This window comes from Protopterus annectens, chromosome 6.part0 (genome assembly GCF_019279795.1).
Source record: "Protopterus annectens isolate FY-2018-M chromosome 6.part0, PAN1.0, whole genome shotgun sequence".
Classification (NCBI taxonomy): domain Eukaryota; kingdom Metazoa; phylum Chordata; order Ceratodontiformes; family Protopteridae; genus Protopterus; species Protopterus annectens.
The window spans coordinates 797,000,208-797,022,193 of record NC_056737.1 but is presented as its reverse complement, the minus strand read 5'-3'; the positions used below and the strand labels follow the sequence as shown (position 1 = coordinate 797,022,193).

At 39.7% G+C, this 21,986-nt stretch overlaps 1 protein-coding gene across 1 annotated transcript in view; it reads left to right on the top strand.

Moving 5' to 3' along the window:
• Positions 1 to 527: 527 nt before the first annotated feature.
• DHRS7 (dehydrogenase/reductase 7) overlaps positions 528 to 21,986 on the top strand; it is a gene marked incomplete in the record, with an annotated part of 522,126 nt that continues 500,667 nt past the window's right edge. The window contains 2 exon segments of the mRNA XM_044074467.1: positions 528 to 905; positions 16,675 to 16,838. Of these exon segments, the coding sequence (XP_043930402.1) occupies positions 16,715 to 16,838 (124 nt within the window).

The window sequence follows — 21,986 nt, the reverse complement described above, 5'->3', positions numbered from 1 at the left end:
CCGGATTTCTTATCCTAAGAAGTTGAGCAGTATGACAGTCTTCACATCACCATTAATTTACAAAATTACAATCTACATAATTTATGCCGCTCAACTCAGACTGATAGAATCATAAATAATTACTTTCAGTGATCTGTAGTTGGCACACATTAACACTGATCAATCAAGTCTACGTTGGCTTTGTAAAAGATTACATCTTTAATTTACTCTTCGATGACTGTCATCGTTCTACAACTACAGTCCCTGATCCAAACACGCAACTAACCCACACTGCTATCTAACAAATTTCTATAACAAAACGGTCTGTCTAAAATCATCAGGTTAATAATCACTGTTACACTACCTTCACTTTACAAACTACTCAGCTCGTCTCAGTTTGATTGCGTAAGTAGTTGTAGCGCTTGCTTTTTTTCTGTCATTAAGCAATGTCAAGATTAGTGGATTTTTGTGTCACTGGGTTATAATTTTACTCTTACGGAATGTGATATATCATTTCCGTTGGGACTGGTGAGCTAACCATTAGTTTTGATGTAGTAGCTGTGTAAAAATAATAATAAATAGTATTAAAAGTAACAGTTGAAGTGATAACGCTTGTAACATTTTAGTATCTGTACACCAAAATTCTATTTGTTTAGTGTGACAAGCAAAGTAGTTATTGGCTAAAATTGTGAAATTAAATCGTATATCACTGTGATTGTTTACCTAAACAAATAGTTTGTTTTCACAATAGTATTAAAACTTGCAACTGCAGAATTTATATAGTTTTGTACGTAGCCCTTAAGTTTTGCAAGGAGATTGAACATTATCTAGGTATTGTATCTGTCACGATACATCATCATACTTCGCGCGGGTGTGAGCGGTGACGACTTGATTGACACCCGACGGGACTGTCATTTAAGAATTTGGTACTTTTTAATTGTTATTTTATTTTTTAAATTATTTTTCTTTACTTTTTGAAACATTAAAACGTTTGAGAAAGTTTGATTATAAAGAATGAAAACACTAATTGTTGGTGAAAGACAGTCACACACATCCAATCCAAGATCCAGCAAGGGGGCTGCCTCTTCCTTGCTTTAGGTAGTTTTAAGGGCCTTGCAGTCCTTTAGAGAGAGATATGAACGCTGTTTTTTTTTTTTTTTTTTTTTAAATCTTATCTTGTCAAAAATTGGATACACGAGCATTTATTACTTGCAAAATAAAGTTCGGATCAGGATGTTATCATTTCAGCACACGTCACACAAGGGACGGTACTTGCTCCTGAGCATCCTGGTGTGTCCTAGTATAAACAATCACTCACAATCTCTTATAATGTGAAACAAATGGGCAAAATGTGGAATACTTACTAACGGTTTGTTAATAACTTAAACTGGGAAGTTCACAGAATGGCTAAAACGTGTTATTTTATGCATATTAAACATTTTTCATGAATTGATATAATTCAGAATTATTTGCTAATTAAAAACCGTTTTGGCAATGAATATGTGATATACTATTTCATTTTGGTATGACGAGAAGCACGGATTTTTTTAAAGACTCAGAATAAGGAATGTTCCTCCTAATGAGGTACACTCATACCTCTCAACTGTCCATTTTTGCCTCAGTTTTTTGTCTTTTCCTCGTAAAATGTTGGTTTTCTGGCAAATCATTGACATTTACACTCAGAAAAATAATGAGAAGACTTTTGAGTTTCACACTTCCCGCGTTTCAGAAAAATCATGCTAATTGTTATTCTATCAACTTTCTAAGTTGTAAGAGTAATATTTAAAAGTCTCACTGTTTTGGGGCCGTTGTCCTCTCATTATTTATGGCTTTGCCCAGATTTTTTGCTCTAAACGGTATAGGTACAGTTGAGAAATGTTTTGTACATTGTTGAAGTTTTTTTGGTAATAGTATAGTAGATTTTTTTGCACCCATCCTGTCTCCCCAAGCAATCCCATTAAGTTACTGCAGTGACCGATGATGTCAACTGAATTCAGCGTTTTAATCCGATAGTGTGCAGTCCCATCTACCCATCCCATGACTATTGACTCATCTGCCCCCTCTTTGCGAATATGGATAAAATGTGAGTTTGAGAGGGCATCTTCCTTAAATATTTGTAACCACCAAAGATACTTTATTTTTGGAGAGTGACCCAGTGTGTGTTGAAGCATTTTGGTAGAATAAAAGTTTATTTCCTTCTTCAGTAGGTGTTTAGTCTGTTTCCATACTCGCACTTGTAGAAAATAAAGTTTTTAAAGTAGAAGTGATCTCTTCAGTCCTACATCTTAGCAGCATGTTAGAGATTGTGCTATCTCTTGACTTGGTCCTGTGCCTCAGCAGAATCCTAATATATTTTAAGTTCCCTATCTTTGGGCCCAGTGTGTCTGAACTTGATAATCTGTTCAAAAATGACATCTGCACAAGCCCAGTATCTCAAAAGCACTTGTGGTTCTTACTAGGGCACTGAATAAAAAAAATGTTTACAGATATTGGTTATATGTCATCTATTCTGTGAGTGATACTGTATTAAAGCCTTTGGTATGTTAACAAAGAAACAAAAAAAAATTGTTACTGTAATAGCCATAATGAATGTATAGTTTATCTAGTTATAGTAATAGCCTTAGTGAGTGTATTGCTTATCTGTAAAGCCCCAGAGAATAGTCCTCCCCACACAGTTTGATGAAGGAGGGAGGACAGTGAAGCTGGCTATTCATAAGATAAACATTTAGATTCCTCCATTTATTGCATTTACCAACATTTTAAATGAAGTAGAGTCATCTACAAATGGATCCTGTTGTAAACGGTAACTAGAATAAACTTATGCCAAGTAACAGAGACTAGTGCATCAGCATCTTGTCTCGGGGCACTATTCTTCTGTAATTTGACACTGCAAATTCTTTTTCTCTGTGTTGTGTAACACACAACTGCTGAGTGTAACATTGATTCCTGTCATACCACAATCTTCATTTCCTTACTTTTCATCAGATTCTCTAAAAATTACAGTGACACATCCCAAACTGGCATTAAGCATCAACTCAAAACTTCAAATTAGACACATTGCCTTTGGATGAAAATACACATGCACATCATTTAACAAACTTCACCACACATTTGCTTGGAAGAAATTGCCACAGCCATGTGTATATTATGTCAGTCAGATTGACTTATGTGCTAAATCAGTGCCGACCAAGAATATTCAGATGTGCTCAAAGGGCAGAACTTGGAAGTTAGTTAGATCAACCAGGCCATAACATACCACCACAGTCCCTGTGAATGCTCAACCAATACCAATGGCTGAAAGGATTTGTAACCAAACACTGACAGCTCCATGTCACCATTCAGCCAGATACCAGTGGCTGAAGGGGATCTGCCACTTGCAGGACCCAAGGCTTTGGCTCTCTGCTTGCCTGCTACACCAGGGGGGATCCACCCAGAGAAGGGCCATGCTGTCTAAGGCTGCACCTTTCCCCAGTCCAAGCACAGTCCTTTGCAGTTTTAGTCTTCCAAGTATTTCCTTCATCCCTTCATGGTTGCGACACCTACCTACCCTACATACCACTTGCTGAGGAAGGTAAAAACCTGAAAACCCTGTCGGGAAATACAGGAAATTCTTTCCCAACCCCTAGTGAGGTCATCTTATGGGTCAGCAAGCACCTACCTACTCATATTAGTCAGTACTTACCACATCTCACCTTGTGCTATCTACACCTCTTCCTGTTTTCACAAGGGAGGGTGGATGCTCTGTTTTTGAAAAGAGATTATGCCTGGCTACCTGTGCCTTTTTATATTCTTCCTGTACCTACCCGTCTACCTTTACACAACCCCCTCTTCCTCATCCTAACCAACTTCCTGCCTTCCTGACCCCCTCCCCTATCTCATGCATGCTGTTTTCCCCAAGGCAATATAGCTGTGTCTACAATTCCTTGACACACTGTCATTGACTTTGGATGAAAATAAGCATGTACATCATTTAACAAACCACACCACACATTTGCTTGGAAGAAATGTACACAACCGTGTATTTGTTATGCCAGTCATAATCAGTGCCAAATCAGAAGTCAATGCCAATCAGACCAATCAGTGCCAACCAAGAATATTCAAAGTCTTTGTTGGGCTCTCATTTCACTATTGTTAACATCTTGAGTACAGTATCCTACAATAGAATTGAGTACAAAATTAAAAAATCCATTGCTTACAAAATGTCGTCATATCCCATAGAGGCTGTATAATCTTATAAAATATAATGTATTCAAAATCTTTCAAATTCAAAATTTATAGTATTGCAAAATATTCTTAATCACCCAGGAATCCTCAGTGAAGCAAAATTCCACTGACATATTACTGTTAGGAGTAATCGCTCTGTTTGGCTACAACCATGCAAAGAGTTAGTTATTTACTACTAATATGTAGTAATATTGCTCTATAACCTTGTACTGTGGTCATATATAAGCTTAACTCACTGGCAGCCTGTCCGTCAGTTCACATCCAACACTCAATTTCAGAACTTTCATCAGGGATAATGAACAACTGAAATCAAGCACAATTTCACACTTCAAAAATTTTGCAACTAGGGTTGCCTGCTATATGTCTCTGTACCACATCCTAAGGACTCCAGCCACAAAAGCCCTGTACAAGCAAGAGCTGTGTCATTCAGTCCCTAATTAGGAAAGGGGATATGCGGCATCTTGATCAGGGCAAGAGCCATTAAACTATCAGAAGTATTCCACAGCCAAATGACTCTCTCTAAACTTCTTGTAGCCAGTCATACATATTAGGGAAACTCAGTAAGTTGCAATCTAATTTTAAGATTTGCAGTTACAGTACACACACATACACAGATTTAATCTAAACCTTATGCAAGCAGTAAGCTAAAAGAGATGTTCTTCAGTCAAATTAACGTCCCTCAATCATGCAACAAGCATTTATTGTGTTGTAAACATTTTGGCTATAATAACAATTCACAACAATTACAATACAGATATGTATCCTATCTTCCATTCTAGAGTAAAATCCATTATATCCATGCTATTACAGCAGAACACTATAAAGACTTGCAAAACACCCACAACTAGATAGTCTGACATATGATAAAAGAATTATGTATGTAACCCAGTCCGTTGCACAGTTAGCAGTACAGATTAATTAAATAGCATTTTGTGTTATCACCATCATCATCATCCCCCTTTTTCTCTTTTACGTGGGGTCAGATTGTTGCATCAGCTGCTTAATATTTATTTTCCCCTCTGTCCTTAATGATACTGGCCTGGTACCCCGATACCTTATGTTGGGTCTGCCAGGTATTTCCTTGTCCCATCACCCTGACTTCAGTTCAGTGTTGTTGGGACTGGTCATAGAGCTAGGCATCTTAGGACTTGGCATGTCTGAGCTTTCCTTCAGGGGGGTTAACTTATGATCTACCTAACCCCCCTTGTGGACCTAATGATATGCCTCAGGGACAGGCGTGCAGTGGAGACTTGTTGCTTATTGCCCTACCTCCACAGCAGCTCAGCCATGTCTCTAACCCTGTTCTTGTCTTTAGGCGCACCTATCAATGTGCCTTCCCCAGCCTCCACCAGGATTCAACACAGTAGAAACCTGTAGGTCCACCACCAACCCATGATGGAAACACCCACCTCTCCCTGATGCTTCTGTCAGTCACCTATGCCACTAATTGAACTCTGGTCACTTGAGTCGTCGTAAGGCTTCATCCCTCTATGCCATTGGATCGGCCTTGCTGTTAAATATTTTGCTTCAGTGTCACTTTCCTACTTTCAAAAATTATGCCTGACTGTTGCAGGTATTCTCTCATGCAATCCATCTCTTGGCTTGAAGTCCTTGTCTTCCCGTGCCTTCTTTTCTTTCTCTCCTAAATCTACTGTACCAAATTGTCATTTGATTTCTTTCATATCCAATGGAACTATCATAATCTATTGCCTTTGACCTTCACTTTAACTAGGGCTACTTTGACTTCAGCTCAGATATCTTCATTTCTACATCTGTCCCACAGTGTGCATTCTCCTATCCATTTCGGGCACTTTATTTCCATCACTTCAAGTTTCTTCAGCTGCTGCTGTACCTCCCCTGCCCAAATTTCTGTATTACATAGAAGCACTGGCTAAACCACAGTTTAGGTCACCTTAGTTTTCAACTTCTTTGGCATTCATTTGTTGTACACTTCCCCTAAACCTGTTGATAATTGGTTGCAGCACCACTGACCTCTAGATTTGTCCTTCTTATTCAGATTTCCTGTGTACTTTGCCAAACCTCTCAGACACGCAAAAAGTTGGATGTTATGTCCAGCTTTATATTTAACTTTGGAGCCACAGTGATAAATTATATATTTCTGTGGGGAGACCAGTGGGAATGATTATCTTAGGATTCGATTATCTTAGGATTCAGTCCTGCTGTTACTAAGGATGGACCCTCTCATGCCAGATATGAAACTTATGAACTTATGATAACTATAGACCTCAATGAGCAGGTCCATCCTCAGTAGCACCCCGTCCTCTTTTCTGACTTGGTGTACAGGCTTATAACTTATTCTTATCCTTTTTGCATAATCTACCAAAGATTTACAGAAGAAGGTCCTTTATTTTGCATTATGGCATAAGAGGAGAGATTTAGGATGGGAACGTTCTGGTGCCAGACTGTCCTAATACCTACTACTGGCATTTGTCCTGCCATTACAGAGGATGGGCCTACTCATCTGTATCTATTGTTGAGGTAAATACATAACTTTCATTTATCACAGACTGTCAAAAAGCATGGTGTAATGTCACCATGCTGATCCACGACTGCACAACCAGGTTCAACTCAAATCGTATCATCAAATTTGCGGATGATACTATAGTTGTAGGCCTAATCACTAACGGTGATGAAGCAGCATACAGGGAGGAGGTGAAACATCTGATTGACTGGTGTGACAACAGTAACCTGGCACTGAAAGTAAACGAACCCAAAGAGGTAATTTTAGACTTCAGGAAAAAACGGCCGGCACTATTCCATCTCATAACCAAGGGAGAAACAGTGCGTAGGGGTATACATCCCAGAAGACTTGACATGGTCCTTCAGTACTAATCACATTGCCAAGAAAGCCCAGCAAAGACTCCACTTCCTATGCAGGTTGAGAACAGCAAACTTGCCATCTTCGGTGTTCGCAACCTTCTACAGAGGTACCATTGATAGCATCGTAACAGCAATATCACAGTATGTAATGGAAGCTGCAAGGACCTGGATTGTAAGGCCCCTCCAAAGGGTGGTGAAAGTGGCAGACAGAATAATGAGGTCCACGCTTCCATCACTACAGGATCTGCACTCTGCACTGTGTCTCGGAAGAGCCACAAAGATTGTTAAAGACCAAACCCACGCAGCTCCAGGACTGTCCTGCTTGTCTTTGGGCAAGCGCTACCGAGTCATACATTGAAAATATCCCTCAGGTCAAGAAAGAACACGCAGCAGAAGCAATAATACGTCCTTTATTAGACTACAGCTCACCAACAAATAAACCAGAAGTGTAACTCAAAAAAGAATTAAGTGCTTTCATCCACCATCATGTGGACTTCTTCAGAAGTAAACCAACAAACAGTCATATGTAGCAAAAGAGAAAAACAGATAACATGAGAAATTTTATGATAGTACACAAAACAGAGGGAATAATAAACGCATTCCATGCATTAAAGTATTCCCTTTTGAAATTCAAAAAGAAAAAAAAGAAAAGCAAAGGTACAAGTCTAATCAAATTAAAAGTTCTCTCCTAAAGAAGAATGTGTTCTTTACGTGAAAGCTTAATAAAAATATTCTTTTCATGCATAATTATTGTGCAAGATGGAAAGAAAGTAATTTCTCATAAAAGATGTATGGCTAAGTTGTTTTGTCAATCTTTTTTTGGCCGTAGCACTAGTAAATCCGATATCTCTTCTACTGTTTGTCTATGAAAATTTGTGCAGTTATCCAAGCTGATGAAGTCTGTTGTATAGTGCAAAATATTAAATTGGATGCTGCTGCTGGACCTGGCAACTTAATTTTTTTGTGTGTGTAAAATCACAGAGGTAAGTTAGCATTTTTGTTAACTTATCTTTTCCAACAGTATTGTTAGTGACTTTTTTCCTAGAATTGTGGGAGGAAGCTATAGTTGTTTCAGATCCCAAATATGTAAAACAAACAGTGTTGGTTACCACAGGCCCATCAGCTTAACCAACATTACAGGAAAGATCATTGAGAAAGTTATATTGGGCATATTGCTTTAAGATGTTAGTACAAGAGAGGATGTAAGTCAGCAAGGATTTAGTTTACACTGTACAGATCTTGCCAGATAAATGTTATAAGCTGCTATGCTAACTTGTTTATAATTTTAAATAAGGGTTTGCATGTAGACATAATATATTTAAATTTGACAAAATCCTTTGAGTCTGTTACCCATAAGACAGTAGTTGCCAAACATCAGTATAAATGGTTAACATCATTAAATGGGTCAAAAATTGGCATCATGATAAGAGATGTAAGGTTAGAGTAACTGTTTTCTTTGACTGGGTGATTACAAATAAGAGTTCCACAGGTCACAGTGTTGGGACATTTTTGTTCAATCTGTTTATGTTAACAATGCCACTTGGAGAAGGTATTTGGTTGAGCAAGTTTGTTGATGACTTTAAGACAGGTACTGGCATTAGAAATGCAGAGGATCAAACTGTAAGGCAACATTAACTTGATACACTATTTCAGTGGTCTGACGTACATTCATTTCGGTTTGGTGTTAAGTGTACAGTTTTGTGTATGGGTAACAGAAAATTTATCTATATGCTATAAATGGCAATTTTCCAATAAAAGGGGAAGTGAGAGACCGAAAAGTAATAGTATATAGCACATTTTAATTTTATTACATCACTTCAGCTGTAGTGAGAAGTTGCTATGACACCCTTAGTGATATTTTTTAGGATCACAAGTAGTAGGTATAAGGAAGTGTTGATTTCACTGTACAGAAACTGTTAAACCTGTTATAACATATACTTTATCACCTTGTTTGTACAACTTAGGACAGATTTGAAGATTAACAGGGAAATTTTACTAGAAATATTGTTGGTCCATCAGCAACTCAAAAAGTACGGAAGATCTTGGTCTATGCCCTCAGCTTTTTTTTTTTTTTTTGAAAATGAACAGTTAGCTGCTTCAACAGGTATCACAATCCTCCACGAATAACAACCTGTTGTTGACTACCATTGTTCAAGGTAAATTAAGTTCTAGTTTTTTTGTGTAGAGGTAGGCGTTTTGGAGCAATCTACCCTTGAAAATTATATAATCATTTTCAATCTGTTCATTTAAAAATCTGTTAGATAAGTACCGTGGTGCTAGGGCATATGTGCTCTGTTTTTGTAATAGCAGGTTCCTTGCTAGTCATGTGAAGCTGATACCTGCATTGCCACCAATACTTTGAAGCATAAGAATTTAAGACTGCAAGTAGAGTAGTCTTCATACCATCCTGTTTAACTTCCATGGGGATTGATTGACCTTTATTTTGCTCCAGTAGTTTACTGGATAAAGATCTGGCTGCCCGTCTGAGATGTATACAATTAATGTATCTCATGTAATCAAGACATTTAGAGAGAAAAAAAAACGATTTGCAAGTTAATACTTTATGATCAGACAGTGGAAAGAAGACGTCTGCACTTGACATTCCATAAGGTTTTTTAAAACGAAAATAATCTGTACATGAATTAGGTTTAGCTATTTGCATTATTTATGATGAAGAAATTGTGTGTGTCAGGGGTCAGCTCATTGCTCCCTTCCATAAACTGTTAATTAAATGACTGTGATGTACTTGATAAGATATTGTTGTTGGGCCTAATCTGTCAGAAAATGGTAATAAAATTGTACTCTGCTCAGTTTCTAACACTGCAAAGTACCTCCCAACTGTTGGAGCCCATGTTTAGCACTGTCCAGAAAAGAAAAGTAATGAATGGAGTACAAAGTGAGTCAGTAATTAGCTTCATGCCATACAGCTCAGTACAACATGACAGTATGTCCCTTCATCCCAGCATAGCTTCTGAAATGCTTTACATTTGGATTACCTTTACAGATGATCAGAATATTGATCTTCATTGGGATAGTGTGCTAGTAACATTCATATTTTTCCATTGATCACATTGCTTAATAAGAACAGTTAAAGCATCCAACAATTTTGTTTCCTGTAAACAAAAATTCAGTTGCATTGTTCATGTGTGTGTGTGTGTTTCTGCTTTTCCCGGTTAGGGGTCGCCACAGCGGAACTCCGGTCCGCTAATGATTTGGTAGTTGATTTTTACGTGCCGAGTTACCAGCCCTGACGCACAACCTTCAATGAAGGTATGCCCATTCATGCATGTCTCCATGCAGAAGATGCTCTAGCTGAGAATCGAACGGAACAGCATCTTACTGTGAGGCGACACCGCTACCGCAGCACCACCACCGCAGTTTTTGCAAAAAGAAAATTGCAATTTTATACATGCATCGTTCATGTATAAATTGCAATTTTCTTTTTTGCTTATGCAGCATATACATTCCACTAACATTCAGAGATTGGCTGTCCAGTTGTGAAATAATTTGTTTTTAACATAACCATCTTTTGTAGATAGAATAATAGTTGTAGTTTATGGTCCTGCAAATGCAAAAAATGAAATACAAAAACATAAACAAATAGCTTATGTGTCAACAAACCAAACAAAAATTGTGTGCTATGCTTGACATTGTTAACATTTTACATTTTGTTTTTCAATCAAAAATAAGGGAAAGAAAACTAAACCCCACTCTGAAGCCCGGGTGAATACCAGGCTAAGTTAAAATGTGATTTATTTGCTTGTTTCTCTTCTCATCGGTTCATCTGCATTGAGTTTTTCGCATGTCTGGAGGAATGTATGACTTTGCCTATATGAATATAAAAAGAACAGGGAATGTCTTTTGAAATGTGCTTGATCAGATTTACTGTCTCCTTTTGTTAATATAACAATAAAGATGAAAGACCAGGAACTGTTTTTGAGATGTAATTGCAATTGGATTTAATAACTTGCATATCACTGAGCTATAACTGGGTGGAGTATAATAAGAGGAAACAGGCTTGGATTTGTAGTGGCAAATGTTACTGTTGCTATGACATGTAAAGAAAATGGCCAGCAGCAGGACAGTGATGTCAAGTGATGGACACTCGAGGGCTGGGGAAAATGTATGTAACTGTACTGTATTATGCTAGTACAGTTGGTGTAATGGTCAAGGTCTTTGCCTCCCATGCATGAGGTGCAAGGTTTGATTTTCACCTCTAGCCAATGCATGTATGGAGTTTGCATGTTCTTGTGTTTCCGTGCAGTTATTCCTGTCTTCCAAAAAATGCTTAGTATTTCCACTTCAAAACTCACCCAAGAATAGAGTTGTGGGCAGCAGTGCAGACTCTGGATGGTGCCTGTTGGGGGAAGAGCTATATAGACCAAACCGCTTTGGGCATCAACTGTGGTATGCATGGTACACCATATCTTCTAGATAGGAGAACACAGATCACAGACTGCATGTTGTGTTAGGGCTAGCCTCTCAACAGTGTAAACCTGGTTTTAGGTGATTAGGTCACGTTTACATATTTCACCAAAAATGGTGATAAATGGTATGAGAACCTGGCCTTCTCTGACCTATGCCAGGGACCTATGCTAATAGTGGATGGGATCTATGAGCCCCTGTTTGCAAGTGTGTACCCACCATAAAGCCCAGCAGCCCTGCCCTGGGTCAGTAAATTAATACCTGACTAGTGCCAGTTGCCTAGCTTGGGTTACCAAGGATAGCAGCGTTAAGTGAAAGCTGGATGTAAAACTAATCAACTAGCAAAACATGAACTAAGGATTGCAACACTCCGTTTAGGTTTCTAGACAGGATGCACCTTGGAAGTGGATGACATTATGGTAAGGAGGAGGCTGGACATCCTCTCTATCCAGGAGGCATGATGAAGGGCAGTGCAACAGCGCCACTTTGCTTGGGATACAGAGTATACCAGTCAAGGGGAGGACAGACTAGAAATGGTGTGGAAATTGTGGTGGAGAGACTTCAGGAAACAGTGAAGGATGTCATCAGAATTGGTGACATATTCATGGCAGTCAGACTCCAGTGTAAGGATAGGACACTATTCATAATTTCAGTCTATGCCCCATAGCAGGGTTGTGATAGAGAGGAAGAGAGTGTATTCAGGCAGCAGTTGTAGGACCTACTAGACAAAGCAGAACAACATGAGTTAGTGTTGATAGTGGGGGACATAAATGGAAATATAGGGACAGACAGAGCAGGATATGAGGACTACCTGGATCCACATGGGTGGGGCAGCAAGAATAAAGAAGGAGAGGCCATTCTAGACTTCTGCCTGCAAATGGCTTGATGGTGACCAACACATAGCTCAGAGAGAGAGAAGACTGTGTAAAAGAGTGGCCAGTTGGTCAGAGAAGGCTCTAAGATCAACAGAGATTAGACTGAAAACCTGGAAATTGAGTTGAGAGAAAGCCCAAGAATTCAAGGGAATTCTTATGGCTCTAGCACCTTGGTATGAAGAGGAAATAGGTGGAGTTGAAGAAGAATGGCAGCACCTCAGAAACAGTATCTGTGAGAACTGTGGAACAGATAAGCGGCCAAGCCAAGTATGGAAGTAAGGTACATCAGGAAAGCTGGTTGTGGAATGCAGAAGTCCAGGAAGTCATCAAAAGAAAGCAGGAGTGTAGGAAAAAGTGGGAAACGGAAAATACGAACCAGGTTAAGAAGAAATACTGGTTGGCTAACAGAGGCTAAGAGAGCACTTGTGCAGTAGTGAAGAACAAGGTATCAATGGCACACAGCTTCTGGAAAGTAACTCAGTAGATGGCACAAACAAACTCTTTATCAGTTTGCAAGGCAAATGCAGAAAAATGAAGATAGTTATCAGATACCTTTCATAAGAGGTGTCAGCAACACTACTTATCAGTCCACAAGACATCAAAAGCAGATGGAAGGAGTACTTCCAGCAGCTTTTGAATAAAGAAAACCCCACATAAGCTGTACTGCCTCAAACGGCCTGCAGTGAAAGAAGAGGAGGAGCGTACCCTAGAAGAAGTAAGAACAGTACTAAGGACACTGAAGTCAGGGAAAGCAGCAAGCTCAGATGAGGTCACGGCAGATATGATCAAGATGCTGGGTGAGTTAAGAAAGAAATGGCTCCTTGGGGCACTCATAGCATTTGGAGAAAAGTGTATCCTCCCTGTTTGGCAGTGGTGGGATTCAAACTCTGTTGGTGTCGGGTATTTTGATGTCATAGTTGCTTTCATCCTGCTATCTGGAGATTACGTTGGTGGCTGTTAGTATCACCTTACTGGCACAGGGGAAACAATATAACCAAACCTGTTAGATCAATTAGAGCCACATCCACAGAGTCGAGTCAAGGACTATAGGTATAATGTATATTAAGTCAGCAATATTTGCCCCTTCTGTAATCACTCAATTCATGAGGTATCCTCAACCAGTGAGATACCCATGAATGCAGCTGTTATTTTCACAACAGTTTAAGACATGCAGCAATATCCCAAAATTCTGCAATTCCTTAAATATTACATTTTTTCTGTTGAGATCTCTTCTCAAAGTCTGTCTTTACTACCTGCAAAATTTTAAATTTATCAGATGAGCACATTGTTAATTGCATTTTGTAACTGCTCAGATTTGGACATTTAATAATGGCACATCTTCACGATCATCAGATACATTATTATTTAATGCAGTACAGTTAAGAGCACCATATATCACTGACAGAAGAAAAGACATTTAGTATGGTTACTCCTATCCCTGTAATAGTCACTTCCTTAGCAGTTACTGACACACTTTTAGAAGAACTGTTAGGAGTCATTCATCTTTAACTGTAACCCCAGTACCACTGCCAGGAATGAAGTCATTGCTTGTGCCAGATAAATTGTCTGACTATGCATCACTTGCTGTGTTAGCCTGCATTTTAGAGGACAGCAGCCAACAAAGAAACACACTTGTGGTTGAGCTTACAGTAAAAATCGCCAATGGAAGCAAAGATAGAAATCTAATTTATCAAAAATGCCACTACAGTGAACCAGCAGATTACTGCAATACTGTTAAAGGAGTCTTGTCACATACTGAGGCCACTCTTCACAACAGTATTCTAGAAATTTGGAAGTCCTTCTCTCTGTCTTAAGTCTTTCAGGGCTCTCTGTCTCAAGGCGTGGTAGTCATCCTCTCTAACATTATGGCAGTGGTTTTATGTGTCACTTGAAAACAAGCAATATTCAACGAAAAACAACTCACTTGCATATAGGCTCAGTTGTTGTTTGCTGATACCACATAAGTGGGCCCTCGTCCCCCCACTAATGTGAAGGCATTCATTAGTGGGACAACTTGCCTGCCTTACCAACACCAAATGTAATAGCTTTTATTCCCTCATCCCTTCACAGAGGGAGTGCTCTAGGAATGCATATTTCCAGAAATAGCTTCCTGGATGACACGACAACTGAAGTGCGATGCAAGTCTTTTGTGACAGAAAGTAATTGCTGGCAGCCAAACATATTCAGGTATAAGAAAACTAGAAAAAAGGCATTTTTGCAGGGGGCAAGCCTCTTCTGCACCTTCTAACATGGAAGCCTCTGACCCCACAACCCTGCTACTTATATGTACCAGCTGCAGTATCTCTGTACCTTTGAGAAAGGCGAATCCCTGTAATACAGCATTCTCAGTATTAAAATGCAAAATCCAGAACTGCACGGTAGTGGTCACACACTTACAGAAAAGGAGTTGATCGCTAATGTATTGAATACAAGCCTGACATCTTTCCCCTGGACTCCTCTGTTTTTTCTCCTCTTTGCCTTGATGACAAGGCTCATCCAGAAAGTCAAATAGTAGAAATCCCAAATCATTCTCATAGTTTCATTTTGGCCACGAGGAGTAAGTACTGCTGCCCATACTTTACCTTTAAGAGAAGCCTATCTGTCAACATGTGTTCAAGGCTTTGATGTCCTGTCCACGTGGCAGTATTCATCTGGACAACCCTTTGTTTTGTCTAAACCTATGGTTTCTCCATTCGCATTGATGCCAAGAAATCTTGCCTTCCTATCCAGGGTTATACAGATCATTCTGTGTTCCCAGAAACCCTATACTTGGGAAGACTTCCAAAAGCAAATGGACCCATTTTCCAAGATGGACTTAGTCAGTGTGTCTTGGGCCTTTCAGAGCTCTTATGCATTCTGTATTGTAGTATTTTTCACAGATCTTTTACTGGACCTAGTTGCTGTCGGATAAGGTGTATTTATCATTCATTTCCAACTCCCATCATGGTGCAGATTTATCATTAATTATATAAAAAGACCTTTTTGAAGGCTACCTTTCTGTTCAGACCACATATTAAATATATCATTCCTCTGTGGGAAGTCTATTTTGTGCCAGGGGGAAGCTTACCTTTCCACCTTTGAGCAAGTTTTTTCAGAATTGTACTACATGGTGCTGTCATAGTCAGCCACAGGTAAAACACCTGACATCAGGCATTTGCCATCTTGTTGTCTTGGAAAGCAATTTTCCTTGTTGCCTTTAGGTCTTCTAGTGGGATTTTTGAGTTGCAAACTTTATCAGTAGAACCTCCTTATGTCATCTTTTATAAACACACAGTGTCCGTATGCACAAATTATTCCTTATTCAGTTTAGATAAAACTAAATGCATAAGAGAATATTTTCAGCTCTTTATTTATTTTAAAAGAAACTTTGCTGCAAACTATCCAAAATGTGTCAAATATTGCTATGAAAGTAGAGCAAGTCTCTGCCTTCTGCTGCAAGAACACAATCTACCAGAGAAGTTAACTCGCAGACCTTTTCTGCATTGCAGCTTTAGATGATAGTCATGCAATAGCTATTTGAAACTCACTGAATACTTTTGCATTTCATTGTAAACCAGGTGTTTTATCTAGCCTTATATTTAACTTTGGAGCCACAGTGATAAGTGTATTTCTCTGAGGTAGACCACCCAGAATGATTAGCTTATTATTCAGTCCTGCTCTTACTGAGGATAGGCCTTCTCAAGCGAGATACAAAAGTTATGTACTTAATCAGAACAATAGATCAGAATAAGCAGGACCATCTTCAGTAGCATCCCTCCTCATTTCTGACTTGGTCTAGAGGCTTATAACTCATTTGTGTCTTTTTTGCATGATTGATTTGAGGTCTGGAGAAGTCATTTGTTGCATTATGAGATAAAGGGAAGGATTTAAGGTGGGAAAATTTCAGATGTTACTGAGGATGGGCTTACTCATCCGGCTCTCTTGTTTTGGTAAGTATACAACTTTAATTTGTCACACACTACCAAAGGCATAGTGTTAGAGACAAATGCCTTGTTGTCTGGCATATAACATATCCATGCTTTTACAAAGTTTCCTAAGCAGTGTTATGTGGGAATTGCCTTCCTTGGGATGCAGAGTCCCCCATTGCTGCACTTTTGTCTGAGACACATTTTTTGTTTTAAGCAGCTGTATTTTGGAACATTGATTCTGTAGTGCTATTTGAATAAGCTAGAGATACTAACAATACCAGTGTAGACATTGTGTTTTCCTCATTGAACTGTGCTTCATGGATAATTTTCATCATTCATTTTCTGTAAGTTACCTAGATAGCTTTTATTCATGTTGACTTTTTCAATGTTGCGGTCTGTTATTAATTTTCCCATTGATTCAGTTTTTCAGATTTTCTATAGACATTGGATGTTTCAGGGAACATGGATTTCATTTCACTGCTCTGCTATTTCATTCTGCTGTACCTGGCTGTTCAGGTTGTACGGTTCATTGTGGCTGATGCAGATCTATCTTTGATGTGGGCTGAGTTCTTTGGTCAGAAACCAGGTAAGACTGTGACATTGCTTTAACTATTTGCTGAGGTTGTGTTTAATTTTTTTATTAGTTATTTACTCAGTTCACTAATGTTTTCACATTGTGCAGCATGACTTGTGTTGGGGTGAGTATTTCCTTCATATCTTTACAATTGTCTACCCTGCTTAAGGTTACCTCACTACGGGAGGTATTCAGAATTAGGTAGTTCACAACATTTCATGAAATAGTACATTGTGCAACTATGTGCAGGGAGAGAGTGATTCAGAAAAGCAAGCCATACAAACTTACTACTGGAGACATAGCACAGTGTGCATGGTATACAAATAAATGTCACCATGCTAACGAGAGCTTTTGTGTATACAAAAGATTATATGCAGAACACTGCCTGTCGGATTAGCTCAGAGATATGACCATTTTTTATTCTGAATGCCATAATTTTCCATTATACAGGAGCTTCACTCACATTACAATGCTAGGAGTAGTGCCAGCATTAGCAGATCAACATGCGTTATTAGCTACTATGAGCTGTCCGCCTCCATATTGCTGATGGGCCTTCCAGCAGCTGACATCACATCACCTCTATGTCCAGGACATTTACTTACCACTACCATGTGGATATAGACATCATATCTGACAGATGGTATAGAGGGTTAAGGCTGTGAGTTATAGTCCATGTGGTACAGAACATCATTTGATTACCTTAGCTTTCATTCGCCTCCTGTGTGACCTTGAGCAAGTCACTTAACCAGACAGTGCTAGGGGGGCAAACTGGGAATTTGGCCTAAGCTTCTCAGTGGTCCCTTGAACTGCAAGCCTGGTAACTACCTATGAGCCTATATGGGAGTTAGTAGACATATATATTCATACAGGGTATCAAGGAGAATGCATGGAATGCCTAGCCCAGTGGATACTAAAGTTTCTTTCACCTTAACAGTCTTTGTTGTGGGGACCTTTAGCATCTGACAGGGGTCATGTAAGGAGTTTCATAGGCATTGGCTTTTCAAATCCTGTATTAGCTCCTTGATTTGATGATGTAGTATGTGGAGGAGCATATATGCTTTCCATGGACAGCTTGTGGAGAAAAATCACCCACTGTATGACAGCCATTTCCCTGAGGTCATGTGGGCCATTACTTGCACCCACATTGCCATCAAGGCCAAACCTGCTCCACTTGGCATCTGGTATATCAACTGAAAGAGCTTCTATTTCAACTGCTAGGTGGTGTGTGGCTTCCACTCTGTCAACTGGCAGATGGTATGGTGCACACAGAGAGTTATATTAAACAAGTCTATGAACCATTCCAGTGGTTCCCACATTCTGTAAAAAAAAAAAAAAAAAAAAAAAAAAAAAAGAACTGGAAACAGTCGCATATCTTGTTGCTGGATGTGATACACTCATGACAGAAGGTTTTTATACTGAGAAGCACAATAATGTGGCAAGGCTGTTGCACTAGGGATTGTGTAAACACTACAATGTAGAAGTAGGTGAGAAGCATTGAAAACATAAACCACAAAGCATTGTAGAGAATGATTGTTATATCACATGGGATCACCCATCACCAAGAGTTCAAAAAATATGTGTGAGAAAACCAGCTATGTTTGTCCAGGAAAAAAAGACAAAAGTAGCATTGATCATTGAAGTTGCTACACCCAGTGATTACAGTGTCTTGTGTACAGAGAGACACAATGTCATAAAATACAAAGATTTGTAGGCAGAATCAAGAATCATGTGGAAGTAGGATAGCCAGACAGTTTGAGTAGTAGTAGGAGCAACCAGTCTAATAAAAAAGATTTACAGTCATATTTAAATATTTTATCAGTACATGTGTAAGCCCATATGAATTGCAGGAGGAGTCAGTTCTGGGCACATTGTGGGTGCTGTGAAGAGCACGTTTAGCTAACATCCAAGATTGAAGCAATACTAATGGCATAAACTTTAATCATACCCTGAATTAGGAATGGTTCCCATTATGGTTGCAGAAACCCAAAAGAGTTGGAGAAATTTAACTTGGAGAGGCCATAGGTTGTGGGTATAGTACAGTAATCGCCATTTGCACAGGTGGGGTGAGGCACAGTGATGGGGACAACAACTCTACCATAGGTGGAAGAGTTGTAGGAAGTGGGTGTGGTAACCGTATGTGTGGGTAAGAGGTAGGAGAGGATCAGGAATCTCATCCTCCAGCAGGGTGTCGATTCAAGGTTGTGAACATTGGCATGATGTACTGTGTAGCTCTACAGTGTTAGAGCTGAGAGCATCTTATATGGATGACAGTTAATATTTTGGGAATGTGTACAGGAACTCTGCTGTGATCCCCCCCATGTGCGGAGGCAATAGAAGGATGGCATCCTTGACCCCCAGTCATGGCCATGGCTATGGCTAGGCTTTGCAGTCTGTAGACCAGTGGAGATAGGAAAGGTGTATAACTGTTAGAGGGATTTGGAGAGCATATCCTCCACTGTTGGGGTGGAGCTTCTGTGCTGTGAACATTGGCTGGGTGTATTGCATGGCACTGTAGTATCGGGGCTATTAGCATCCTGCCTGTGGGATAATTAACACTTGGATAATGTCTATGGGAACTGTGCTGTGCCCCCCATTTGGGATGGTATCTATGACCCTGATGTTGGCCATGGCTAGGTTTCATATGCCAGCAGGGAATGGGGATGGTGTGGAGCTGCAAGACCCACAACAACTGGCCTGGTGAGGCATCGCTGTAGTGGAGTTAATCCAGTGTCAGCTACTGTTGTTGGAGTTCCCATAACTAGATGTGGAGGCAGCCATGACTAGGGTGACAGTGATGCAGTCTTTGGAGCAGTGTCTACCATCTGTTTAAGGCTGGCCTGTGATAATGCAAAGTGTATCTGAACCTTTCCTTGGCCATATAGATTTTTGCTAGAATCCTGATGGATGTAACGGTGGATGTAAATTGAGCCATCTTTGACATTGGCAGCTGTGTCAAGTCCATGTCCCTGCACACCATATCACTCTGCACATGATGTAGGTCATCCTGAAGTCCCTGCAATGGATGCACCTTTACATGCAGGCCACACAGCACACTCATAATCTTTCAGTGGTATACATAGTGGATGTCTGTTCCTGGATTACTGACCTGTGCATCTGCTTATTAAGGTCAGTGGTGGTATTCATGTCTAGGAATGACCTAGAGTTGTTGCAGTGAAGACTACCATATTTCTATCTCCTATGGTGGGTGCACTTGACTTGATCTGTTTAAACACAGATGATATACGTTCAGCCTTCCCCTCCAGTGTCTTGTTATATGTGGGTGATGTGTGCTTGTCCTCCAGTGTTTGCACTGCTGACAGTGACACTTTGTCTTCAGACTGTGTCATGTGCATGGTGCTGTCATAGTCAGCCACAGGTAAAACCCCTGACACCAGGCATTTGCCATCTTGTTGTGCTGGACCCTGTGAAATGTACAAAGGCAATGTACACATGGCAGTGCTGAAATATCTGTGCCACTCTGCCCAAGTGACACACACATACTGGTACATACCAATTATTTGCATAGCGTATGGGCACATGCATACCTTGTGGTGTAGGTTGTCATTGTTGCAGCCCCAGTGAACCTGGAAAACAGATATGCATATATGATCTGATGAATAACCCATTCACATATGTGTGTCAGTGTGCAAAAGTAGTGGAACATAATAGGACTAACCTGACACATTCCTGGAAGAAACTCCGTTGGTCTTCAACAGTCCAGCGCCCATGTCCAAATAACCAGTTATGATGGTTCTCTCAACTACACTGGGCAAGGTTATTTGGACACCTGCTGTGCTGGACTTGCCCACTGCAATATCCTGTACCTTGATCTTAGCGTGCAGCATCATTGGTTCCCTGAACTTGGCTGTACTACTATCCTGTTATTACCACCCACAGTATTGCTGTCCTGCACCACTCCCTACTACACCTAAAAAGTCTTGCCTGATTTAACTTATCAAGGATACACATGCCATGTGTGCGTATGGCTTATAGTAACATCTTTGTCTCTTTATGGTGAATTTGTCTTTCTGTTGCCATTCTCTGTGTTCCATGAAAAAATGTGTACACCTGTGGATCAGTGTATTTATACATGTCTGTCCTTGGCAGACACCTGTGTCATAGCACTGCCCACTTGCATCCATATGTTGGTCTCATGCCTGTCTGCTAATGTGCTGTCATGGTGCACACCCTGTGCCGTACTGACAGCAAGACAGCAGCAATGGGTATTTTGCCACTGCCATCATCTTTCAGCAGTGTGCTGGCAGCATGTGGTGTGACTTATGCATGTGTGTCTTGTGTTCTGTGTGAATGTTGTTCAGTGTGCCTCCCACTGTGCAGCTGGACAGTAGCCTTTTCTGTCCCCTGTCAAGGTGAGCCTCCCCTCTATCGCAGAACGAGAGTAGCCTTTCATGCCCTTGCACTTTGTTTTCTGTCGGGGTGAGTTTGTTTTCTGTCAGGGTGAGTTGCCCCCACAGCAGGACCGTGTCTTGTCCTGTTGCATTAACTCACACATTCTTCTGCTTAGTATTTGTTCATGTTGCCTCCATGTACCTATATATATATATATATATATATATATATATATATATATATATATATATATGTGTGTGTGTGTATATGTGTATATATATATATATATATATATATATATGTGTATATATATATATATATATATATATATATATATATATATATATATATATATAATGTGTGTGTATATGTATATATATATATATATATATATATATATATATATATATATATATATATAATATACACACACCCTGCAGTCTTGAGGTCTATTACTATTATTATTTGTGTTCTCTGCTGTCAGTATGCGTATATGGCAGTGCAGAGTGTTGTCTGCTGTATTCCTATTTCCGAGCTGCTCATTGTAATGTTATCTTACACTATATAGCGACTCTGCTTTTTATCTTGCTGAAATAAGCATTGTAACATGGTGAATATGTTAATGAAGTGATTTTATTACTATTGTCTGTGAAGTTCTGCCATAAACATGTATTATCGGTCACAGCCAGCAGTACCATGCGTATCCTTGCCCTTTTTATAACTAGGAGGTACTGTGTGTAGCACACTTGCACAGGGACTCACAGAAGCTCATAGTGCTGTTTGATTGTGCTAGTGATACTTTCACACCCT